The 24,591-nt window shown below is 42.2% G+C and overlaps 1 protein-coding gene across 2 annotated transcripts in view; it reads right to left on the reverse strand.

The window, feature by feature from the left end:
• Positions 1-13,872: 13,872 nt before the first annotated feature.
• Positions 13,873-24,591, reverse strand: part of LOC127004500 (cholecystokinin receptor type A-like) — a 56,489-nt gene continuing 45,770 nt past the window's right edge. Inside the window, exons 8-10 of one of the 2 annotated variants that reach the window (XM_050872278.1) lie at positions 18,243-18,358; positions 16,219-16,308; positions 13,873-15,499 (exon numbers count right to left, since the gene is read on the reverse strand). In XM_050872278.1, the coding sequence (XP_050728235.1) occupies positions 15,396-15,499; positions 16,219-16,308; positions 18,243-18,358 (310 nt within the window). In that variant the 3' untranslated portion in view covers positions 13,873-15,395. The remainder of the gene's footprint in view (positions 15,500-16,218; positions 16,309-18,242; positions 18,359-24,591) is intronic. The other variant, XM_050872279.1, reaches the window with a different exon arrangement.

Genomic DNA, 24,591 nt, shown 5'->3' on the forward strand with positions numbered 1-24,591 from the left:
CACACACACACACACACACACACATACACACACGCGCGCGCACACACACACACACACACACACACACACACACACACACACACACAATATTAATAATAATCATAATAAAAATTAGAGAGAGAGAGAGAGAGAGAGAGAGAGAGAGAGAGAGAGAGAGAGAGAGAGAGAGAGAGAGAGAGAGAGAGAGAGAGAGAGAGAGAGAGAGAGAGAGAGAGAGAGAGAGAGAGAGAGAGAGAGAGAGAATTACATAGAATTACATAGAAAATCAGACCACACAGACCCCATGGTCCAGACTAGGTGGTTTGTCCTTAAACCTAAGTGAATCTACATTAATCAGATGGCTCCAAAACGTTGCTTTTCTACTCTAGTTAATATTAAGTTCATGGAAGTGACGGTCGAGCTTGTTTTTAAAGGAGTCAATCGTGTTACACTGGACCACTGACGGTGGGAGCTTATTCCATTCTCGCACTACAACGTTGGTGAAGAAAAATTTGGTGCAGTTTGAATTTACTTGTCTACATTTGAGTTTTATGCCATTGTTCCTCGTTCGCAAAGTGTCATCGATCATAAACAATTTTGTTCTGTCTACATTCGTGAAACCATTAAGTATTTTAAAACATTCGATCAGTTTTCCTCGGAGGCGACGTTTCTCAAGAGAGAACATGTTAAGGGTAGAAAGCCTTTCTTCGTAGGATTTGTTGCGCAAGGAAGGGATCATTTTTGTTGCCCGACGCTGAACACCTTCTAATCTAGCAATGTCCTTTGCATGGTGAGGAGACCAAAACTGTACCGCATATACCAAGTGGGGTCTGACTAAACTATTGTAGAGCAGAAGTATCACATCTTTATTCTTGAATAAAAAGTTTCTTTTAATGAAGCCCAACATTATGTTCGCTTCATTTGCTGCATCGATGCATTGATGTGAGAATTTGAGGTTTGACGCGATTTTGACCCCCAGGTCCTTAACGCATTGAATGCTTGTGAGTTTAACGCTGCGCATTTCGTAATCGAACCTCTTATTACTTGTTCCAACTTGAAGGACCTGGCACTTGTCTACGTTAAAGGGCATCTCCCATCTATCCGACCAAGCTGAAATTTTGTGCAAATCCTCTTGGAGGCTTTGCCTGTCTTCGTCAGTGAGAACCGAGTTACCAATCTTTGTGTCGTCTACAAATTTACTAATGCGATTATTGAGTCCAACATCCATGTCGTTGATGTAAATAATGAAGAGCACTGGGCCAAGAACCGAGCCCTGAGGGACGCCACTAGTGACCGGCGCCCATTCTGAGTTAAATCCGTCAATCACCACTCTTTGCTGTCTGTTGCTCAACCAATTCGCGATCCATTGGTTTACTTGACCGTCAATACCTATTTGCTTTAATTTGTAAAGTAATTTATGATGTGGGACTTTATCAAACGCTTTCTGGAAATCAAGATAGACCACGTCCAATTATTTGGTTACGTCATAAACTGAGAAGAGGGTCGTTATAAAAAGTCAATAGGATTGATAGGCAGGATCTTTTGTTACGGAAGCTATGTTGTGAATCCCCAATTAATGAGTGGCTTTCGAGGTAACTCACAATTTTGTCTCTAATTATGCTCTCAAGTAGCTTACCTACAATTGAAGTTAGACTAATGGGTCGGTAGTTACCTGGTATTTTTTTGTCTCCTTTCTTAAAAAACGGTGTCACGTTAGCCTTTTTCCAAACCGAAGGGACGATGCCTTGTCGCAAGAACATATTGAATACGGTTGTTAGGGGGGAAACTATTTCGCCCTTTGTTTTTTCAAGCAGTATAGGATATACTTTATCGGGTCCGGGACTTTTATTTGTTTTAAGTGAATGGAGAGCTTAAGGACTTCATCGGTTGTTATTTAAAAATTTGGCAATGCATGCTCGAGATTCACATTAGTACTGGTGCTGGTGGTAGTGGGAGGAAGACTGTTAGTATTAAACACCGAGGAAAAGTAACTGTTTAAGAGGTTTGCAATGTGTTGGCTGTCAGTCACTAGTGCACCGTCGCTGTTTGTTAAAGGTCCAATTCCACTTCTGATCGCCTTTCTGTTGTTTATGTAACTGAAGAAAGATTTCGGATTATTTTTACAGTTGGCTGCAATATTTTCTTCATATCTACGCTTTGCCTGACATACTAATCTTTTTACTCGTCGCCTGGCATCGTTATAAAGTCTAATGTTTTCGGGCGTGCTTTGTTCTTTCTTTAACCTGTAAAACAATTTTCTCTCCTTGACTGAGTGTTTAATTTCGCTATTAAACCAAGGTGGGCTTTTATTAGTGTTAATTCGCTTCTCGCACAAGGGGACGAATGTGTTTTGCTGAGTGAGTAAGTGATTTTTAAAGCTTAGCCAGGCTTCCTCTACATTGCCGTCATCTGATAGTTGTATTTCTGTTAGTTTTTGTCGGATTTTTACGAAGTTAGCTCTTTTGAAATTGGGCACCTTTACTTTATTTTCAGTCACTGATGTTTGAGCTCTAATGTCGACGCGCACTAATTTATGATCGCAAGAACCGAGGTGTTCTCCTTCCGTGACATTACTGACTAGGTTATCTTGGGTCGTTATAACAAGGTCGAGTATGTTATTTTGTCGAGTTGGTTCAGAAACCATTTGGCTTAGATAATTTTCTTCTAGAAACTCGATCATTCTATGTGACTCGCCTTCTGTACCTGACAGTGTCGCCCAGTCGATATGGGGGAGGTTAAAGTCTTCTAATATCAGTGAGTCGTTGTTATTAAGTGACTGCCTTAAAACGCTGTACATTTCAAGGTCGTCATCGAGTGATTGCCCGAGAGGCCTGTAGGTGACATATATATTTAGATTGACTTTTGCAATGTTTACTCGCACGCACAAATGTTCAATGTTACTGTCTCTTGGTGTTTTGTCAGTGGGTTGCAAATATCTTTTGACAAAAAGCGAGAGAGAGAGAGAGAGAGAGAGAGAGAGAGAGAGAGAGAGAGAGAGAGAGAGAGAGAGAGAGTGTGTGTGTGTGTGTGTGTGTGTGTGTGTGTGTGTGTGTGTGTGTGTGTGTGTGTGTGATTTTCTCTCTCTCTCTCTCTCTCTCTCTCTCTCGATAGGAAAATGGACGTTGTAATAACGAGTTTGCTAAATATAACGTAACAACTATTTACATGCTTATTTTTTTTTATTATTATTATTTGGCATTGTGATCTGATGGCACCTTTTTGTGTTTGTACATGTGTGTGTGTGTGTGTGTGTGTGTGTGTGTGTGTGTGTGTGTGTGTGTGTGTGTGCGCGTCAGTCAACAAGTCATTCATCCATTTTTGTGCCTATCTGACAAATATTGCTAAATTGGTGGAGCGCTGCGTTGCTAAAAAAAAAGGAAAAAAATGAAAATAAAAGGAAGAAGCAAACGCAAGGCTCTTTTTATTTATTTTCTGTGCATCTTTGAAGGATTGTCGTCTCCAGGATTGTAACAATATTTTTTTTTTCATTATTATGTTAATCTTCATTATTATTATTATTATTATTATTATTATTATTATTATTATTATTATTATTATTATTATTATTATTATTATTATTATTATTATTATTATTATTATTATTATTATTATTATTATTATTATTATTATTATTATTATTATTATTATTATTGTTGTTATTATTATTATTATTATTATTATTATTATTATTATTATTATTATTATTATTATTATTATTATTATTATTATTATTATTATTATTATTATTATTACTTTATTTTATTTTATTATTATTAATTATTATTATTATTATTATTATTATTATTATTATTAATATTATTATTATTATTATTATTATTATTATTATTATTATTATTATTATTATTATTATTATTATTATTATTTTTATTATTATTATTATTATTATTATTATTATTATTATTATTATTATTATTATTATTATTATTATTATTATTATTATTATTATTATTATTATTATTATTATTATTATTATTATTATTATTCTTCTTCTTCTTCTTCTTCTTCTTCTTCTTCTTCTTCTTCTTCTTCTTCTTCTTCTTCTTCTTCTTCTTCTTCTTCTTCTTCTTCTTCTTCTTCTTCTTCTTCTTCTTCTTCTTCTTCTCCTTTTTTTTTTCTTCTTCTTCTTCTTCTTCTTCTTCTTCTTATTATTATTATTATTATTATTATTATTATTATTATTATTATTATTATTATTATTATTATTATTATTATTATTATTATTATTATTATTATTGTAGTTGTTGTTGTAGTTTTTTTTTATTATTGATATTATCATAATTATTATTATTATTATTATCATTATTATTACTATTAAATATTATTATCATTATTATAGCTATTTCTGCTGATACTACTGATACTACTACTACTACTATTACTACTACTACTTTTTTTTTTTTACGTCCCAGCCTATAGCGCCGGTAGGCTATCTTAAGGGGCCTGGATGGTAGTCGGCCCCAGCCCGTCATGGCGCAGGCAAGTGTTTTATAGTGGCGCCATCTTTCCTTGGCTCATGCTGCCCCCCGGAGCTCGTTCTTGATTCACTTGGACGGTTTCCTCTAGAGTTCGAGTTGATGGGTGGTCTTCCGGACAGCATGTGGGTAATCTTACGCCACTCGGCGGTGACTGAAAAATCCCAGGTGGTAGCGGCGGATTCGAACCCGCGTCGTCCATCACGCGGTGAATGCGGAGCCCGCACGCTAACCACTCAGCCGCCGCCTACCCACCGCCTACTACTACTACTACTACTACTACATAAATAACATCATTATCATCACCACCATCGATAGCTCACACTGTAGGCTGTGCTAACGTATGTTCACCAACGCAGAAGGATTAGTTAAGCGCTCACTGTTATACACCCCAGGGCAGTGAACGGTTCCTTGCCAGGCCTCCTACCGGGCTGCTGAGAGGCCTTGAAGGGCAGGCCACTCCGCTCCTCGGCCATCCGCCTCCGCCTCCGCGTCTCGGGTCATTGAATAAGACAACACCCTTACATAGCTGCTTCTGCCAAGGCAAGCACTGGACGGCAAAAATGGAACCTCATTGCTTTAGTGTGTTAATCTTCCGCTTTGATCGAATCGCACAAAGGGAAAGGCAAGGACGACAGTCTATACTTAGGGAAAAAATAAACATGTTAGTAGTTGTTACGTTATATTTAGCAAACTCATTATTACAACGTCCATTTTCTTCTTTAATGTAATCGCTGGAGGAGTATACATATTAGTTACGTTATGATTTGTAAATATTATTATTCAGTTAATTTCCCTCTTTGATATCATTGCCCGGGTGAAAAAGATATATATTCGTTAAAAAGAACATGTAACTCGTTGAAATTATATGTCTATTTATATAAAGTCATACACGACCGTTTAATTAAGGGCCACCTCCGAAATAAAGAGGAACGTTACATCAACTACGGGGAACATTCAATTATCCATTTTTTGTTTACTTTATGTGTTGACTTTTGCGTATTCCAGCGTTTACCTTGAACTATATACGCAGCAGGAAACTAAACTAGGCCAAGAGAACGTCAGTGTGTGTGTGTGTGTGTGTGTGTGTGTGTGTGTGTGTGTGTGTGTGTGTGTGTGTGTGTGTCGTCTGCCATTAGAGTACGGACTGAAAAAGGGCGCACGAACCAGCCTTGAATCACCATCAATTGAAATTTTCCTGTTAATAAGTTAGCTCGAAGTCAATCAACCACAGTCTGAAAGCCCCCCCATCTGTTTCTTTTCTCCTACATTTCTTTCCCTTTCCCGTTGTTGTCTCGTTCCCCTTTTATCCTTTTAATGGCGATCTCTCTCCTCCTCTTTGGGTGAATTAGTGTGTTTGTGTTTCTGTCTGTCGAGTTGGCTGGTTCCGCGTTTTATCTGTTCACTCTTCTTACTCTCTCTCTCTCTCTCTCTCTCTCTCTCTCTCTCTCTCTCTCTCTCTCTCTCTCTCTCTCTCTCTCTCTCAAACACCCACACTCCCAGACGCTATAGTTTTAGATCTCTGTTGTATTGTTAATTCGTGTTGTCTTACTCGGTAGTGAATGAAAAATAAACACAATGGATTATTCTATATCCTTGGAGCTCTGCCAGACGTAAACAGTTGGTCCAGCTGAGGAGTGCGTGGGCGGCAAGGAAGTGAGAGGAAACAGCATAAGAAGGGATGGGAATGGAGGATGAGGTGAAAGTGGAATGGACAAGTGGGATGGAAAAAGGGGAAAAGGAGGACAAGAGGGCAAGAAAGAAGAGAGAGGAGAAAATGGAGTGAAGGAATCAGGGAGGCAGGATGAGGAAAACGTGGGAAGAGGCAAGATGAGAAGAGAAGCAAAAGACGGAAGAGGAGGGAATGTACTGGAGAAGGGATAATGAAGAAATGAGAGAGGAAGATGAAACGAAAGAAAAATAGAAAAGAAGAGAAAGAATTAGCCATTTTTTGATTACTCTATGTGTTGACTCGCGTATCCCAGCGTTTCCCTTGAACTATATGTGCAACAGGAAAGTAAACTAGGCCAAGAGAACGACAACGACTCTACCATGTGGGCGTGTGTTGTGTGTGTGTGTGTGTGTGTGTGTGTGTGTGTGTGTGTGTGTGAATTTAAGAAGTAAAAAAGTGGAAGGAAACTGAATTATGTAATATGTAAGTGCATAAAAGAACGAGATCGATGGATAGAGAGGAAGAAAGTATATAGAAAGGGAAATAACCGACGAAAAAAAAGTATGGTTAGGAGGGAAAAAAGGAGACTTATGACCCATTGTAGCTGAAAGGAAAAAATAAAGGATAGATATACATCAGCGTTATGGAAATGGTGGTGCGTGCCTGTTGTAAAAACGAGCGCCTTGACGTAGGTCCTCGCCTCCGCCTACCCGCCGCCACACTGCAAGGGGCGTGGCTGTGCTGGATGTGTTTCTTAGCTGAGTGGACGAAAAGGTTAAGGACACAGAGGGAATGCTATGAAAATAAAAGAAAGGGAATAAATATAGGAGAGTAAATTATACAGAAAGGGGAATGTGTTGGGTGTGTTTCTTAGCTGAGTGGACGAAAGGATAAGGACGCAGAAGGAATACTATGAAAAAAAAAGAATAAATATAGGAAAATAACAGATACAGAAAGGGGGATGTGCTGGGTGTGTATTTTAGCTGGGTAGACGAAAAGGATAAGGACGCAGAAGGAATAGTATGGAAATAAAAGAAAGGAATAAATATTGGAAAAGAATTGATAGATACAGAAAAAATAATGGAAGAAAATAAATGAAAAATGGAAGACTACGAAGATGCAAGGAAGTAAAAAATCGCATTTAAGGAAGTATTAAGGAAGAGGATACAGAGGGATTACTATGAAAATACAAGAAATTAACAAATATAGGAAAATAAATAACACACAGGAAAAACATACGAAAGAAAGATAAAAAAAATAAAACTGGAAGACTACAAAAAAGTAATAAAGTAAAAAAAAAACAGAGAGCGTCACCAGACAAAAAACTAGAGTCTGTATTTGACAGGAATAATACTGAATAATATATGAGTATATGGACAAAAAATACACACAAACAGCATATGGATAAAAAAAAATAAGCGACGGGAAAGAAAAATAGGGGGAACACACACACACACACACACACACACACACACACACACACACACACACACACGGAAGGGGGTAGGGGAGTCAGCATCAAAAGGTTTTTCATATTGGTTTTGTGTTTGTCAGTGTTTCAAGAGCGCAGCAGTCCGTGTTTGAAGTGATATCGAATTTTCCTCCGAGTGTTTTTCTTCACAGGTAGACTCTTCAAATTATCGCACCTGTGTACCTACCTACCTATCTGTTCTGCTCTCCCTCTCCTCTGCCCTACACACACGTCACCCACACGCTGCGCCCTATTGTATTGTGTGTGTGTGTGTGTGTGTGTGTGTGTGTGTGTGTGTGTATAGGTGGCCGCGTGTGCTTTCTTTTTCCCTTCCAAGGCTTAGTAAGAGACAAAGTGATAATTTTATTGATCATTGTTTATTAATTATACACCAATATATTTTTTTCTCCACGCGACACACACACACACACACACACACACACACACACACACACACACACACACACACACACACACACACACACACACACACACACACCGAACGACTTATATCTATACAAAGAGGATAGAAGTATGTAGGCCTATGTATGCTTCATAATACTTCACATTCGACATAGTGATTTCTCGGTAAATTTATAATGGTGATAATGGAACTGACGGTGAAGGAGGTGTTGTTGGTGATAGTGGTTATGGAGGTGGCGGTGGTGGTGTTGGTGGAGGTGGAGGTGGTGGAGGTGGTGGTGGTGGTGTTTACGATTGGGAGGATGGTGGTGACAAGGGAATCATCACACACACACACACACACACACACACACACACACACACACACACATGAAGGCTACCACATATACAAACACATCAGTAGGCTATATATAGAACTGAGGAAGGTTTATGGGGTCAATACTGTGTGTGTGTGTGTGTGTGTGTGTGTGTGTGTGTTAGAAAAATGAGGGTTGCAGAAAACAATGAGGGAGTAATGAGGGATAAACTGTATAATGGGGATGGGGTGGAGGTAAGATGCGTAAAAAGTGGATGAATGGATGCAATACAGTAACAAGGTGAGTTGCTGGAAGGGATAATAAGGTCAGGAGGAAAAAATGTAGGTATAAAAAGGAGAAACAGGAAGAGAGCATTATGGAACCGACAGCGATTTCAGACATTTTAGTGACGATTAAAAATAAAAATAAATCGATTTGGCCAGGTCATAATATGCGTAGAACGGAAGATAAATAGACAATCAAAGTAGGAGAAAGGGAACCCAGGAATTATAGGAGTCAAGGCAAACGGAGGACCAGGTGGAGCTATAAAATTGGAGCGTTTGTCAGAGCAGGATCGAGTACACTAACACCAGATAAAAAGGTGAAGAACGCTGGCTAAAAATGGCTGTTGGTGCTGCCGCTGATGATGGTGGTGATGGGGAAGGCGATGATGATGATATGGTAAGAGGTAAGAGAATGTCTGATGTGTGTGTGTGTGTTTGTGTGTATTGGGTGATTGGTGAGGAGGTGGAGGAGGTGGTTTGAAGGTGTATGTAGGAGTGATGGAAGCAGAGATAAGGGGAGCGTCTGGTCTGAGTGGAGTGGAGTTGGTGGAGAGGCGGGATGGGGGGAGGTGAGCTGTATGGACTATAATTATCACAAAGCTAAATGGCTCAAATGGGCGCGTGTTGCCGATGAGATTGTCGGCTGAAATGTGTTAATAAAAAATAAAACGTGAAAGGGTAATTGTACGCGCAGATTCATGAGCATGAGATTCATGAGCATTTTTTTTTGTCAGAATAAACCTGCAGTTGAAATAATGCTTGAAAAATATATGATAGTCATGAAATAAACCCACCATTTTTGTTTCTCTCAATTTCATGGAGCTCATCTACGCACGGCTGTCCATGGAAAAGATATCAGTACGACTAATTGCAGTAAAATTATGAAGCTCGAAATATTATAATAATCACGAAAACATTTATCTTTTTTACCCTAAAAAAGTAAAGAGGGATGAAAGTGGACGCCATGGCAAGGAATACTTAATTGTTATTGTTCCACATGGTATTTTTGAAGCACCATAATTCTCTTGGATCTTTTTTATGTATATTTAATTCTTGTTTTCATCGGAGGGCGTGTGCGTCGGCGGGGTGGGGTGAGGGGGGGTGGGGGGTTGTGATGGGTGGCGTGGCGGGGCGCTAAATGTACACACAATGATGTATCGCTATTTCTTCACGGGTATCAAAAATAACTTAGACCTTAGATTTTTTTTTTTTAATCATGAAGAAGCGACGCTTTCCATAGAAAAAGAATGTGTTACTGACTAGTGTAAATTCATGGCAGACAGAAAACGAAGCTGAACACACACATTTTCTCCTCCATAAAAATGATACAAATTTTCATGAAGCCATTACGATATGATTGTGTTAGACTTCTCACAAGTAAAAGAGAAGTGACTACAGCTTCTATCAAACGTCATACACTAAAACCCTTATCGCAACACCCACGATAGCATGTAAAGGACAGCGGCCACGTGAATGCGAGGAGGCGAAGGACATACACGATTGGCGATTCAGAGAGCGAGCAGATTACATAACATCCTTTATATAAGACAGCGGATCCATCTGCGTGTAGGTCCCTTCGGCGGCACACAGTCCAAATGACGAACGGCATGCGTAGGAGAGAGCGAGAGGCCCCGATGCCTTGCCGGGGATTCAACGTAAATAAATTGTTTACCGAGCACAACTCATCGATCGGGGTGAGACAGAGGGGCGGGTGGGAGATGTAGAGGGTGTGAGGAACGCAGATGAGGGATATTAGTGAAGGATGCTGGTAGGTGAGGAGATGTAAAGAGAAAGTAATGAAGAGAGGGAAGCAGTGAGATTGTGGGAGGGGCAAAGGAATGGTGAGGATGCTGTATATACAAAGGTGAGAAAAGGGAGGATGGGATGGCAATAAACCAGGGATATATAGAACGGAGATAAGCGATGAGGGAAAGAAAGGGAAACTGGGAAATAAGGTAGGGAGAAGAGGAGCAACGGTTAAGGACTTGGACCGAGAGCAGAGTTGGGATATGAGAGTTGTTGAAAATATGGAAAGGGAAGAGCTTTGGACGGTGGGCGTTGTATGGGTGGATGGGAGTGAGAAAAAATAAATGATGCTGGGGTGAGGCACAAGGTGGGGAGATGAGGAAGGAACTCCGAAAGCTAGAAGCAGGATTGCCATAGCTTTTTTAACGCCAAATCTCTTATATCCTTCATTAAAACGATGGCAAGAACCAGAGGGCTGTTGAATTTTCTTGATGCCATTGTGGGAATCATGGCAGAATCATTGTTTTCCAGCAGCGAGTAGCGGGCTTTTTTTTTATTAATGTTTACTTTTTTGTGCCCTTGAGCTGTCTCCTTTGCTGTAAAAAAAAAAAAAAAAAAAATGTTGTAAGGCTTCACTGTATCTCACGGAATGCTAAATAACTTGACATCGGACGAGATTTATGCCGCATGTCCAACCATTCCAGTGGGAGGAGACTAATGACCTGTGTCTCCAATTTCTCATTATGTGTAACAACATATGAAAAAAAAATGTTCGACTTTTCTCTGACTTTTTCCTAGTACTGCTCGGCTTTAAATCAAAATTTCACTTTGGAAACACTGGCTAGAGGGAGTGAAAAAAAAAAAAAGGAGAGGAGGAAGAGGAGGAGGAGGAGGAGGAAGGGAATGAGGACGATGGTGAAGATAATGATGATGATGATGATGATGATGATGATAATGACGATGGGGAGAAGGTGTAGGGGGATGAAGAAAGGAAAATTATGTAAGGAAAAAGAGTTAGTCTGAAGATAACACAACTCACAGGTACAAGAACTTGGATAGGGAAGAGGGAGAAGAGAAAGTGGGGCGGAAAATGATATTTAATGCAAAATAGTTATCAGTTATCATGTCTCTTCCTACACGCAGGTTTTGATAGATTACTGTACAATGATGTCCTTTCCTGTACGAAAGGAAACACTAACACGAGATCGCAGGTTATGCAGTGAGCGTCGCGAAGCAGCACGAGCGTATGTGGACATTCAAAATATGCACATTCAAATATCTGAAAAAAATAAGAGAGAAAGAAGTGAAGCAGAATCCACAGCAGGACAACAGAGGCCGAACAGTAAGTTGTTCTTTGTACAATTCACATTATTCCGTTCACTAACCTATTAATCATGTTCCACATCGCATAATTCTTTTTTGTCTCTTTAATACAAATATACATCATCATTTCAATAGCACACGCGTAATACAAAAAGATATAGAGTTCTTCTCGGCTTGAGAATAGAGTAGTATATACGTACACCAAGACAACATATAACATGAGTTTCCGTGAACAAAAACAGTTCCCGGAAGAAATTCTGGAATAGCTTACGTAAAGTGTTTTTTTTCCCTACAGTAAACATCGACACCAACAATGCCTTTCACCAGCCTCCCCCTCCCCCAACACTCCCTGGGGCTCGCCGCGCCAGGGTCAGCCACTCCAGGAACTTGGGTCATGAGCTCCTCGCACCAACTCCACTCACGTGTCTCTGACCAAGAAAAACAACAACAACTTAGGGTTAAGGGAAAAAATACTAGTTTGAGCACCCTGGTTATTCCCTGATGAAATTCGTTAAAGCAAAATTTGTGTTGGAGTTAGTGCAAAAGGGGCTCAGTTAGAGGTATACTGGTGTTGGGCGGCAAAGGCGGAGGTTGGGGAAAGCACAAACACTCCAACAGTACGAGCAGTACATGTGTGTTATTTTTTTTCATGAAATAATATTACTAGACACGATATAATAGTCACTTTGTGTTACGATCAAAGGTGGGAACCCTAGTTCAACCAATCGTGTCGCGAGAAAACTCACGAAATAGATTCACTGTACAAAACTGAATGATATCCACATAACGTTGCTACATTATTGACTCAGACGAAGCTGAAACACCACCGTCATACATGAGAATAACGGAATTAGCATGGCTGAGCCACGCTTCCAGAACACCACTACTGGCCCCCCGTGTGTCTTGGAGGAAACTATCCTGAGGGAGGGGGGTTGCACAAACATGAAGCTTTTTGAATCTCTGCTTCACAAACATTCCATTGGTGCAACAGCCATGGTCACCAATCATAGTAGTAACCCTGACACAAAACAGCGCTGCTTCCCAGAGAGTTGGGCCGCGCCAGAGACCATCTTGGCACAGTAAAGCACGGCCCACAGCCTCCACCGCTGCGCCGCGTATCCCTCTTAGCAAGAGACACATTACTCTCTTGAAGATAAAATTATGTACAAACACTACCAACACCGATGCCAAAAATATGCATCAATCTTTAGTATATAAAATAAATATACGTATTCTCGATATATATCATAATGTTCTCGAAAAGTGTTGACTGTTCAAAATCTACACACTGGTACAGGTACTCTTGTGCAATAAATTATTACAGTATTATATCATATATATCTGACACCTAATAGTTGAATAAATAGTCTATAGATAAAAATATAGATAAATACAATAGAAAAGAAAATATTTCATGGCATTATACAAGAAAACATATCGGTGTACTCAACATGGCTTTAAAACAAACAAATAAATACATATGCACCTCAAACCGCCACAAGGACAAGGTGGTAAAAATAAAATAGCATTCTATCTTATTTTTGTTTACCTTTGACCTCTTCAATTTTTAGACTAAAACGCACAGCGAACTAATATTATGCTCTTAGGCAGGTCAGACCGCTCTACACAACTGAACGCACAGGTAAACGCCCTCTAAGCAGGTCAGACCGCGCTACACAACTAAACGCACAGGTAAACACCCTCTAGGCAGGTCAGACCGCGCTACACAACTGAACGCACAGGTAAACACCCTCTAGGCAGGTCAGACCGCGCTACACAACTGAACGCACAGGTAAACACCCTCTAGGCAGGTCAGACCGCGCTACACAACTGAACGCACAGGTAAACGCCCCCCGATGTCTCCAGGGCGAGGGCCACGCGGGCGCGGCGCCCCACCACCTGGTAAACACAAATGTGCAATTTATGCGCTCATGTGGCAACACAGAAAAGGGTTAACTTGGTGACTGTGTGCTGGCAAGAAGACGGACGCTGGGATGGGCAATAAAAAGAGGAAGAGGAGGAAGAGAGAGAGAGAGAGAGAGAGAGAGAGAGAGAGAGAGAGAGAGAGAGAGAGAGAGAGAGAGAGAGAGAGAGAGAGAGAGAGAGAGAGAGAGAGAGAGAGAGAGAGAGAGAGAGAGAGAGAGAGAGAGAGAGAGAGAGAGAGAGAGAGAGAGAGAGAGAGAGAGAGAGAGAGAGAGAGAGAGTAGGACTAACGATAAGGGGCGGGGTATAAGGACAGACAGTTAGAAATCGTAGTGTATTCAGGACTAGAAAAATATACACCTTTTATTTTAGCTATGTACACCTCCAAGAATAATGAGAAACGCTAATACTACCTCACATTTATGCTTAATTTTTCTCCCTTACTCTTTCTGTGGCCCAGTCTTGGAATGTTGTATATAAAGCTTTGTTTGCGAAATACTGAAATTTATAAAGTTTGCAAATACGAGAAATGTTTGGAGTACGTATATATTAACACGTCTACGTACATATGCAATAACACACACACACACACACACACACACACACACACACACACACACACATTAAGAGAAGTGCATTTCCTAGCTTTTCAAAATGATGACGACGATATGCATTTCAAGAGCTAGTGTAGGATCCGTGGGGCCAACAAAATTTGAGTCTATGTCCAGGCGAGGAGCTGGCGACAGGGAGGGACAAACACCCAAGCTTCATCATTAATTGAAGCTACATTAAGCCCGAGACGAGGTAATATAGGCCTCCCCGGGATGCAGCAGTGCTCATAAAATATGATAGCATAATTTTCTTGTCACACTGTCCTTCAGCGGGGCACGGGTGTTTGTTGCTGGGGTTACCTCGGAGCCTAGCTGGTATAAAATTAATCACCGATGCAGCACGGCTCATAAAACACAGGCATAATTTTTTTCTTACAAACTGTTGTTTATCGTGTCGCAGCAGCGCAGGTGATGTCTTGTGTGATGTTTGCTGGGGATGCCTGGGAACCTCCACTCACGCTGGACTCATCTCGTCACTCTGTTGCACGATTCCCTGGCAGGAGTCTTCAGGTTGCCACACTGTAAACACACGCCAAAGAAAGGTTCTGCAGAGCTCCTCGAACTACTGAACAAGTGTGAGGGCCGAAAGCCTGCAGTAAAAACACTGACAACTCACTCAGTGCATTTTTTCTGCGTCCTCATCTTTTTTCCCTTAAACACTTCATCAATCTGTTATCAGTTCTTCCTTACAGGTGGGTATTTCCTGTCAATTTGCAGTCACTAAGCACCCGATGAGTATATATCACCATCACAATGACGGCGGAGAGTTCATTGATCCTCTTCTCTCAAAAGATATAGTTAATCACACTGTCATCACACCATATATACATAAACCTTTCGATCTGTCACTCCCATCAGCGAGCAACAGCCACCTGGCGGACAAACAGCGGAGTCACAACACGGCAACAAGGCGGCCAATGATGCCAAAAGTCTCTGAAAACCATGAAATCCACCACATTATCCTTTTTGACCACGTGGAAAGCGAAGGTAGAATAGTTCAACAGACAACCTCTCACCTCCTCCTCCTCCTCCTCCTCCTCCTCCTCCACCTCGCCCTCCTCCTACTACGTGCAAGTCATACAGGTTGGATGTTTGTCGCGCCATAAATTTAATCAAGCCAACATCCTCCCCCTTTACGGTGGAGGTGGCGTGCCCCAAGGAAGAGTGCGGAGCATTAGTTGTTATCCTTGACGCTGATGGGCTGAGGGTGCGTGGAGGGGCTTGGGGTGTGGCCATTCAGGTCCAGAAAAGACGTGTTTGCCAGGTCGTAGCCAACACCTGGAGGATGAGAGAGTGAGGATGAGGGAGTGTGAGGATGTGATGGGAGAGAGAGAGAGAGAGAGAGAGAGAGAGAGAGAGAGAGAGAGAGAGAGAGAGAGAGAGAGAGAGAGAGAGAGAGAGAGAGAGAGAGAGAGAGAGAGAGAGAGAGAGAGAGAGAGAGAGAGAGAGAGAGAGAGAGAGAGAGAGAGAGAGATTAACATAACATTAATCTACCTCAATACCCCAATAAATTTATTGCCAGTTGGTGTCTCAGCAAATAATAACAACGATGAATTATTTTTCTGTGTTATGGAAACTTTATGAGCAGGAAAATGTAGAGTTGTCAGACAAGGTTTAAAATGTTGAAAGACATTTGACGTAGCTTATAAAACATGGTAAGATGTAGTTACCCAGCAACCAGCAAATGCTATAAAGTATTACTAAAGACAAGAAAGAGAACATTCTGCACGTGGCGCAATTAGCCAAGCTTGTGTTAGTAAAGAAATGTTAGTACAAACATCAGTGTATGAAAATAATGAACAAAAGCAAACAAATGAAAAAGAAAAGGAAAACACGAGCCCAAAATGTGACTCACATAGTAAACAAGGAAGGAAACGAGGAGTCGAGAGAACGGTGACGAAACAACCCTGAGAAGACAAGGAAACAGCCTTAAAAGCAGGCAGAGGATGGTCTTAGGGGAGCACCGGGACCGTGGGTATAGAGTCTGAGAGCCTTACCATTCTCGAGGTATAGGGGCTCTGAGGGGATGGTGGGCGGGGTGGGCGGCACGGCCAGGAGCACCCCAGGCGGGTTGTCAACTTCGGGGTCTAGTTGACGACACAGAACAATGAGCAATGAGTGAAAGTGCCTTGTGGTGGGGGTTAGGAGGGAGGGGCAGGGGCATGGGACTACAGCCACTTAAATGACGATAGAGTAGATATAAAAAAAAGTTAAAGTGATGCATGAGTTAGTTTTACTTTGTTTTGAAAACATATAAAAGAGTTAGTTGAGTTAGTTGAACCATTCAAACACGTTTAATCGGAAAATTCATAATTTGAGAAAACTATCTGAAAATGTTATTCATTATGCGAAATTCAGGGCAGCGTGCTATGTTTTGGAAGAGGTTTATATAAGTTAAATGGAAATCAGAAGAAAATAAAATGAGCGCCAGAGATTCCTGAGGGTCAATAGTGAAGGAAGGAAGGAATGAGGGAGGCAAAAAGGAGAAAGGAAGGGAGGCAGGGAACGGAAGGGAGAGGGAGGAGGGAGAGAAGCAGCCGTGTGGGAGGGATCCAAGAGGCAAACAAAATATATTCTTTTACAATTAGACAAGAAAATACAGGGAGTTAAAAGGAAAAACTAAAGGGAAACGAAAAAACAACCGAAAATAAAGATCTGAAAGGCTTAGCAGAATCATTGCTGAGAAAAGGATATTATTTCATGCTGAGAAAAAGCGCAGCCTCCGACTTATAATAAAGAGAAAAATAACTTAAGGGATGCTCTTGCTCTCAGTGGCTTGCACACACACACGGAAATTATGTAGCTTTTATGAGGCACAAGGAAAATGCATGCAGGGCGACATTAATCTAGAGGAGGAGGAGGAGGAGGAGGAGGAGGAGGAGGAGAGGGCAGGGGCAGAGGCGGAGCAGGAAGAAGAAGAAGAAGAAGAAGAAGAAGACAAAAGAAAGAAAGGAAAAAAGAAAAAGAAAGAAAGAAAGAAAGGAAGAAAGAAACGAGAGATATGGCATCGTCGACAGGCGAAAAAGTATTAAGAAAAAGGGAAAGGAGGAGGAGGAGGAGGACGGGCAAGATATTCATAAATGCTGATGAAAATAAAGGGAAGACACCATCATAACAAAATTTTGAGGGTAGACTTTGAGTAGAACGAGATTAAAAGCCTTAAGAGGAAGGGCCGTGATATGAATAGACTAGAAAGACCTTGGGAGGCGGCTGTCGTGGTGGTGGCGGCGGGGGGTGGGCGAGGAGGTGGAGGAGAAAGGAGAGAGAGATGATGTTAAGGGAGCAACAAACGACGCAAAAAAAAAAATCAAAACCTAATCTTCATGCTGACAAAGACGAAGCCACAAAAGGGAGAAGGAAAAATATCACAAAGGAGCCGCACAAGACGCAGACCAGATCCATAATAACACAAAGCAATATCAGTAATAGTCAACGTAAAATACAATGGTGGGAACAGAGAAAGTAATATCTCAGACCCACGTAAAACGAAACTACGTTATTGTGAATGCGAAAAATATAGTTTAAAGAATGCAAATCAACGTGCCGTGAGAATAAAATGTATATGATGCGAGATACGAAGAAAGGAGAGGAATTATGGAACGTGCATTAACAGCGATCTGGAAAAGTACGAATACATAATGTTTGAGAAATGCACAGAGAGAGAGAGAGAGAGAGAGAGAGAGAGAGAGAGAGAGAGAGAGAGAGAGAGAGAGAGACATAGACAGAAACAAAGACAGAGAGAGCCAGAGAGACAGAAGAAAGACAGACAGACAGAGAGACAGACAGACAGCAGAAACAATAAGAAACAAAGCAGGCAGCACATCACCCAAACTCCTCCCCCCCCAAAAAAAAAAAAAAAAAAACACACACACGAGAAGGCAGGGGAGCAGGCAGAGAAGGGTGGGAGTAGGTGACAGGGCGGAGCAGGGCGGAGCAGCATGCGGCCAGGTTACTGCACACACGCGGGGGTCGAGTGGAGGCAAGCCGAGCCGGGGAGCTGCCCTTGTGTACGCCTCCTTACCTTCCGTCCTGTGCCTGTACCTGGTGGCACCGAGACACAGGTTGTTCAGCAGCGTCGAGCAGTTCTCTCGGGCACACGACCGCCGCATCATCCGCCCAAAGTTCGTGGACATGAAACTGTTGGGAAGGAGAAAGAAAAAAATGTTGCAACTATACTAGGGTCATTAGAAAATATAATAAAAAGTGTGACGTGTGTGTATATGGGGGGGGGGGGGTGAGGTACATACTGGGGAGGTATAAAAAAAGACCCAAGGGAAGGCCGTTCATGAGGCGGTGAGACGAAGTTATGAAATATGTGGAAAGTTTACATCGAAACCGAAAACTAGGCGCGGAAGACAGCAATGAAACGAAACATTGAGGAGATGTCAATATCCTCCAGAGGAATGATACGGACTGACGAAAATGAAGATGATGATGATGGTATTTAATCGCATATTTAGTGAATAGATAATAATTGTTAAAGTTGTATATAGTATTATTTTTTGTAACTCTAAAAGAAAATGCCTGAAGAAAATTTTAAGTTTAATAAAAGCACCATGAAAAAATAAAATAATGATGATAAAATAAAGGCCTTTGGGTGTCTGTCATTTTTTGGGGGGCTGTATTTTCCTATTTTTATTCCTTATCCGTTTTTTCGATCCTGTGTTTTCTCATATTTTTCTTCTTTCTCTTCTTCTTTTTTTTTTCTTCTTCTTCTTGATCTTATATTACAGCTTTTACTTCCGTCTTTCTCGATTTCCATCTTAGCTCCCATTTTCATTTAATATTTCTCCCTATCGGCCTAATTTTTCCAACTGTATTCCATTTTCCTTCATTTAAATCCTCTCACCATTATATTGTTACACACGCACACGCAAACGCACACGCACACACCCTCACACTCACACTCACACACACACACACACACACACACACACCTGCTATCGTTGAAGCGGAGGTCGTCAATTGAGTGGTGCCTGACCATGAATTAGCTGACACACACACACACACACACACACACACACACACACACACACACACACACACACACACACACACACACACACACACAAACACACAGGCACAAAAGTTCCCTCGGCCACTGTTCTGCCCACTTAGAGACAGACGAGAAGCAACTTTCCTTAGTACGTCTATTAATAAAGTTTCTGGTGTTACGCTCTGTAATCACAAACACTCAAAGATACGGTGTGCGTGTGTGCGTGTGTGTGTGTGTGTGTGTGTGTGTGTGTGTGTGTGTGTGTGTGTGTGTGTCTCGCTGGCTGGAACAACACTCATTACGACCCGAACCTCTCTCTCCTTCGTTAATTCTACTTTCCTCGCTTCCCGTCACCCGGTGTTCGGTCTGCATCGCGTAACCTGATATCTTGTTGCCCTTCCACGCCCCGATGAAGCTCACTCTCCCAATTCCACCTTCGGGATGTAATTCTGCCGGTGCGAAAATACGTGCCAATTGTCTTCCACCTTCCCGTCGCGTGTAAGCTTCTTCCGACGCCGAGACAAACACACTAAGGGAGTTTCCATTAGACACCCCAAAATTCATCGGTTTTTCTGCCATTTTCTCTTCCCAAACGCTATGTCTCCTGCTGTTCCTCTTCGTCTAATGCACTCATGCTCCCCCTCTCCTTCTCTTCCCATTACTCTCATTCCTCCTGCCTTCCTCGTGCCGTAATACAAATTCCCTCTCCTCTCCCTCTCCCTCACTCTCCACCACATGCTCTCACACCCTCTTGCCAGCCTCCTTCTCTTATCCATCGTCCCCTTCCCCTCCTTCCCGCCTACCTCTCTCCGCTCTTGTTTCTCCTCCATTAGCACCACAGCATAGTTGACTCTTCGTTGCCACACATTATATTACACTAAGTAAGTAGCGGGAGTCTGACAGGCAAAGAAGATCCAAGGAGGTGCCCCTTCTGGAACGGTAACTTGATTTTCCTGCGTAAAGACTGAGGGGAAGTAGTCGTTCAACATTTTACTCATTCCTTCTCGGTTGTCAATAACCTCACCTGTATCTTTTTTTATGAGTCCTTATCTCCTGAATTTAGTGCAATACAGTTTGTAGAATCTCTTGGGACCACTTTCGGCCTCATTCGCTACCCTTATTTCATGCTTACTTGTTTGCCATACGTGTACTCTTCACCGGTCTAGCTAATTTAACATAACTCTTTCTAAGGTATATGTTTCACCATTCTTTTTTTCTTTATGAATTTCCCTCTATAAGCTTATTTCGTGTTTAGGCTCCTTACGATCCCTATTAGCTATTTTAGTGTGCGGCAAAGAACATGTTGCTCCAGCTCCTGTCTATTTCCTGGACTAAATTATTATAGGTCATCATGTCAAGTTCCCCCAAGACATCGAATTCCAGTCCTAAATCCCGGCCCTCATCTATCCCTAATGATCAGTAACCCTAATGATCTCTAATTATCTTATCTTCCTCGAGGTGTATTTCAAGTCCCCCATAGTAAGTTCCTCTAAAGTTAGGCACCAACACGAGGCTGATGTCGTGGGTTAACTATCGCCCTATCCAAGTTTAACCTAATTTCCTTGTGATCACTACAACCTAAGGGACTCCCATCTTGAACCTCAGTCGTTATATTACAATTATTAATTCAGACTAAGTTTAAAATTTCAGCATCGTAGTGACTGAGAAAGCTATTCAGGCCCTGACAAGAATGAAAATCCACTGATTCTAGATCACTTACATTATTACCCGGCTCGGATATTACTCCGTCCTAATCTATGTTCCTATAAATGAAGTTTTCCACGCGGACATCTGTATTTTTGCTCACCCTACCAATCTCCTGCAGTCATGAATTTAATGCAAACAAGGAATAGCAGCCAACAGAAAGCCTGTTGTCCTGTAACGAGCCTGGCGCTTAAGTAATTTAATCAAATTTATCATTCATGTTCTTAATTTGCGGAACATATTAAAGCATTTGCTGCATGAATGCGCGAGACCATTCCTTCAACATCTGTCGCAACAAAGTGGCGGTTATTGCGATTTTTGAATGAGTAATCGTTCTCCGTCGCCTGGTGACTCGGTTCGAGAAAAACTCCTGCCGATGCCTGTACTGCATCACCTTTATTCATTGGTAGACGGATAGTTCTCGATCTTAGGTAAGTTTGAAACTCAACGCAACATGAAGTTTTTACCTCACTGAACTTATTCCAGTACTGGAAGAACTGTAGTCGTCTCTTTTCTAACGTAAAAAGATTGCGTCACTTAAGTCATTCTTCAAACAGCTGTGCCCTCAACGATTGTATAGCTTTCGTAGTGTTCGCGAGTAATGTGACGTACTTTTCTTTACTAGCGAACCAGAATCGTATTGTGTATTTCAGGTGAGGCATTACTCTCGGCAGCTTACGCTTGCAGTCCCTCACTATGAACCCGAGCACGGTATTATCTAGCTATTTTTACAGGCAGCTGCTTTGTACCTTTTACGTCACAGCTAAGAGTGTGCCAGTGATCCGATTCTCAAGTACGACCTGCAGAGCCTTCCTACCCATTATTAACCCAAAGTACCTAAAGGGGATGAGGATGAGGAGGAAGAGGAGGAGGAGGGGGAACAGGATGAGGAGGATGAGACGGAGGAGAAGACGAAAATGATAATGATGAGGAATAGGGGGAAAGGGAAAACGAAGAAGAGGAGGAAACATGGATAGGAAGGCTTATGGCAGCATGGACGGGAGGAGACGCCGGAAATACTTTTGAAAGAAGGCTTAGCGGGCGGCGGATAGAGGAGGCTTGTGAAAGACGAGACGAGACATGAAAGAGGGGACAGAAGGCAGGGAAATGACGCTTGGGATGAAGGAGGAAGTAAATCGAGACATGAAGGGACGTGGCGGAAAGATAAGGAAAGGGAGGGGAAAGGAAGAGCAGAGAAGGGAAGGGAAGGGAAGGAAAAAAAAGGAATGCGAGGGATGGAAAGGAACAAGACAAAAAGGAAAGGGTGGGATGGAAAGGAAAAGAAGGGGAAGAAGTGGAAGGAAAGGGATGAAAAGGAAGAAGAAGGGAGATGATGGGAAGCGGATGAGGGGAAAGAGAGGAAGGAGAAGGGAAGGAAAAGGGAAGGAAAGGAAGGAGTATGGAGAGGAAGAGGAAGGGAGTTGATGGGAAAGGAAGAGAAGGAAAGGATGGAAAAAGAAGGAGGGGTGGGAAAAGTGAAGGAAAGGAAGTGCAAATCAGTGATAGGAAAGGAAATGAAGGGAAGAAAGGAAAAGGGAAAATGGGAAAGGAGGAGAATGGAAGGTAAATAAAGGGAAAGGAAGGGGAGTAAAGGGAAGGGAAGGGAAGGAAAGAAAAAGAAAGAGAAAGGGAACGGAATGGAAGGGACGAAAAGGAAAGGAACGGAAAGAGATGGGAGGGAAAGGAAAATTCTTGAAAGGGAAGGAAAGGGAAGAAAAAGTGAAGTGATATGAAAAGTAAGGAAGAGATGGAAAAGGAAGCTTGAGAAGGTGAAGGAAGGGAGAAAAGCAGAGCTGCGGGGAAAGAGGGAAGGAGGGTGTAGGGTAGGGTAGGGTAGGGTAGGGTAGGGAAGGGAAGGGAAGGGAAGGGAAGGGAAGGAAAGGAAAGGAAGTAAAGTGAAGGGACGAGGGAGAAGGAGATTTAAGGGAGGGTGGCACGGGAAAGGCAGGCGGTGAGATGCTTCCCAGGATGAAAAATTTACAGTAGGACGAGGGAGGAACAGGCGGGCAGAGGAGAGTGTGTGTGATGGAGAGAGAGAGAGAGAGAGAGAGAGAGAGAGAGAGAGAGAGAGAGAGAGAGAGAGAGAGAGAGAGAGAGAGAGAGAGAGAGAGAGAGAGAGAGAGAGAGAGAGAGAGAGAGAGAGAGAGAGAGAGAGAGAGAGAGAGAGAGAGAGAGAGAGAGAGAGAGAGAGAGAGAGAGAGAGAGAGAGAGAGAGAGAGAGAGAGAGAGAGAGAGAGAGAGAGAGAGAGAGAGAGAGAGAGAGAGAGAGAGAGAGAGAGAGAGAGAGAGAGAGAGAGAGAGAGAGAGAGAGAGAGAGAGAGAGAGAGAGAGAGAGAGAGAGAGAGAGAGAGAGAGAGAGAGAGGCAAGGCTAGGTTAGTAATTGAAAAGGAAAAGAACGGAAGGAAGAAGGAAAGAAGAGCTAATATGTAAGCGAGACGGTAAGGAACAGAGAAGAGAAGGTAAGCAATGGAGAAGGTAAAGAAGAGAAGAGAAGGTAAAGAGGAGAAGAGAGGGTAAAGAAGAGGAAGAGAAGGTAAGCAAGCGAGAAAGTAAGGGAGAGAGGGAATGAGGGACATGTTTACACTACAGAAAGGTGTGTGTTGAGGCGTCACCACCGGCTGCTTCAAGGGTGTGTGTATAAGGGAGGAGGGGACGATTGGAGTGGCTGAGGGTCTAGAGAGTACCGTACTGGAGGTGCTGAAAACGATAGCTCGAAAAAAAACAAAAAAAAAGAAAATGTGTCGTACCCTGCACCAGAGCCTCTCAGAATTCGATCCTTTCAAGTGACACATAGCTCTTTACATCCCTCTAGGTTCACCATTAAATAAAAGTAAACAAAGAAAGCTCTGAATCAGGTAAACATAAAATTCAATCAAAACTCTCTTCTCCTTTAACACAACAAAACTAACTAGTGAAGAAATAAGGCGAAGAACGGACTTGAAAAAGAGCCCTGCCATATTTTCTTCTTTTAACATCGAAACAAACAACGCAATGGAGTCGTGACAAAGAGACAGCGACCGTGGGACAGAGGGAAAGGTCCTTCGCAGCCTCCCTTTCAACGCGATGGGTTTCCGGGTATTGAAGGCGCCAAATGCTTCCAACTTCGGGAATGCTATTGATGCACGCGTTCAATATACACGACCAGTGCCTCGTTGCTCCCCTCTCACGCTGAAGAGAACCGTCGATGAAGAAAGGAAAAAAGTGAGAAAGAAAGAGATAAAAAACAGACAGACAGACAGACAGACAGACAGACAGACGGACAATAGTAATGGGCTTTCGCGTTTTACAGTTCAGTGACCGCCACGAGCCACCGGGCGAAAACAGGGACAAGTATGCAATTAGCGGTTGATATCTTGATCCCTTCCCCTCGCAGCCTGCAGCCCCACCCGATCCCGTCCTCGGAAACTATCTTCACCGAGGATTTGGCGGAGGAATTTTAAGTGATTTCCCAACGCCGCTTGTTGACCATTTTTATCGATTCCTTGTGAACCTGCAGGCTATTCATTAGTTGAGCCAATACGTCTCCGGAACAAGTAAGACAAATGAATGGTTATAAGTGAGAGCGAGTGGAAAGAAAGTAAGGTTTGTCGATGAAAACGGAACAGAAGAGCAATTGCAGAGTTAACAAGGAGGTAGGAAGGAAAGAAGAAATGAAGAAAGAAAGCTGAG

The sequence above is a fragment of the Eriocheir sinensis genome, chromosome 28 (assembly GCF_024679095.1).
Source record: "Eriocheir sinensis breed Jianghai 21 chromosome 28, ASM2467909v1, whole genome shotgun sequence".
Taxonomy (NCBI): Eukaryota; Metazoa; Arthropoda; class Malacostraca; order Decapoda; family Varunidae; genus Eriocheir; species Eriocheir sinensis.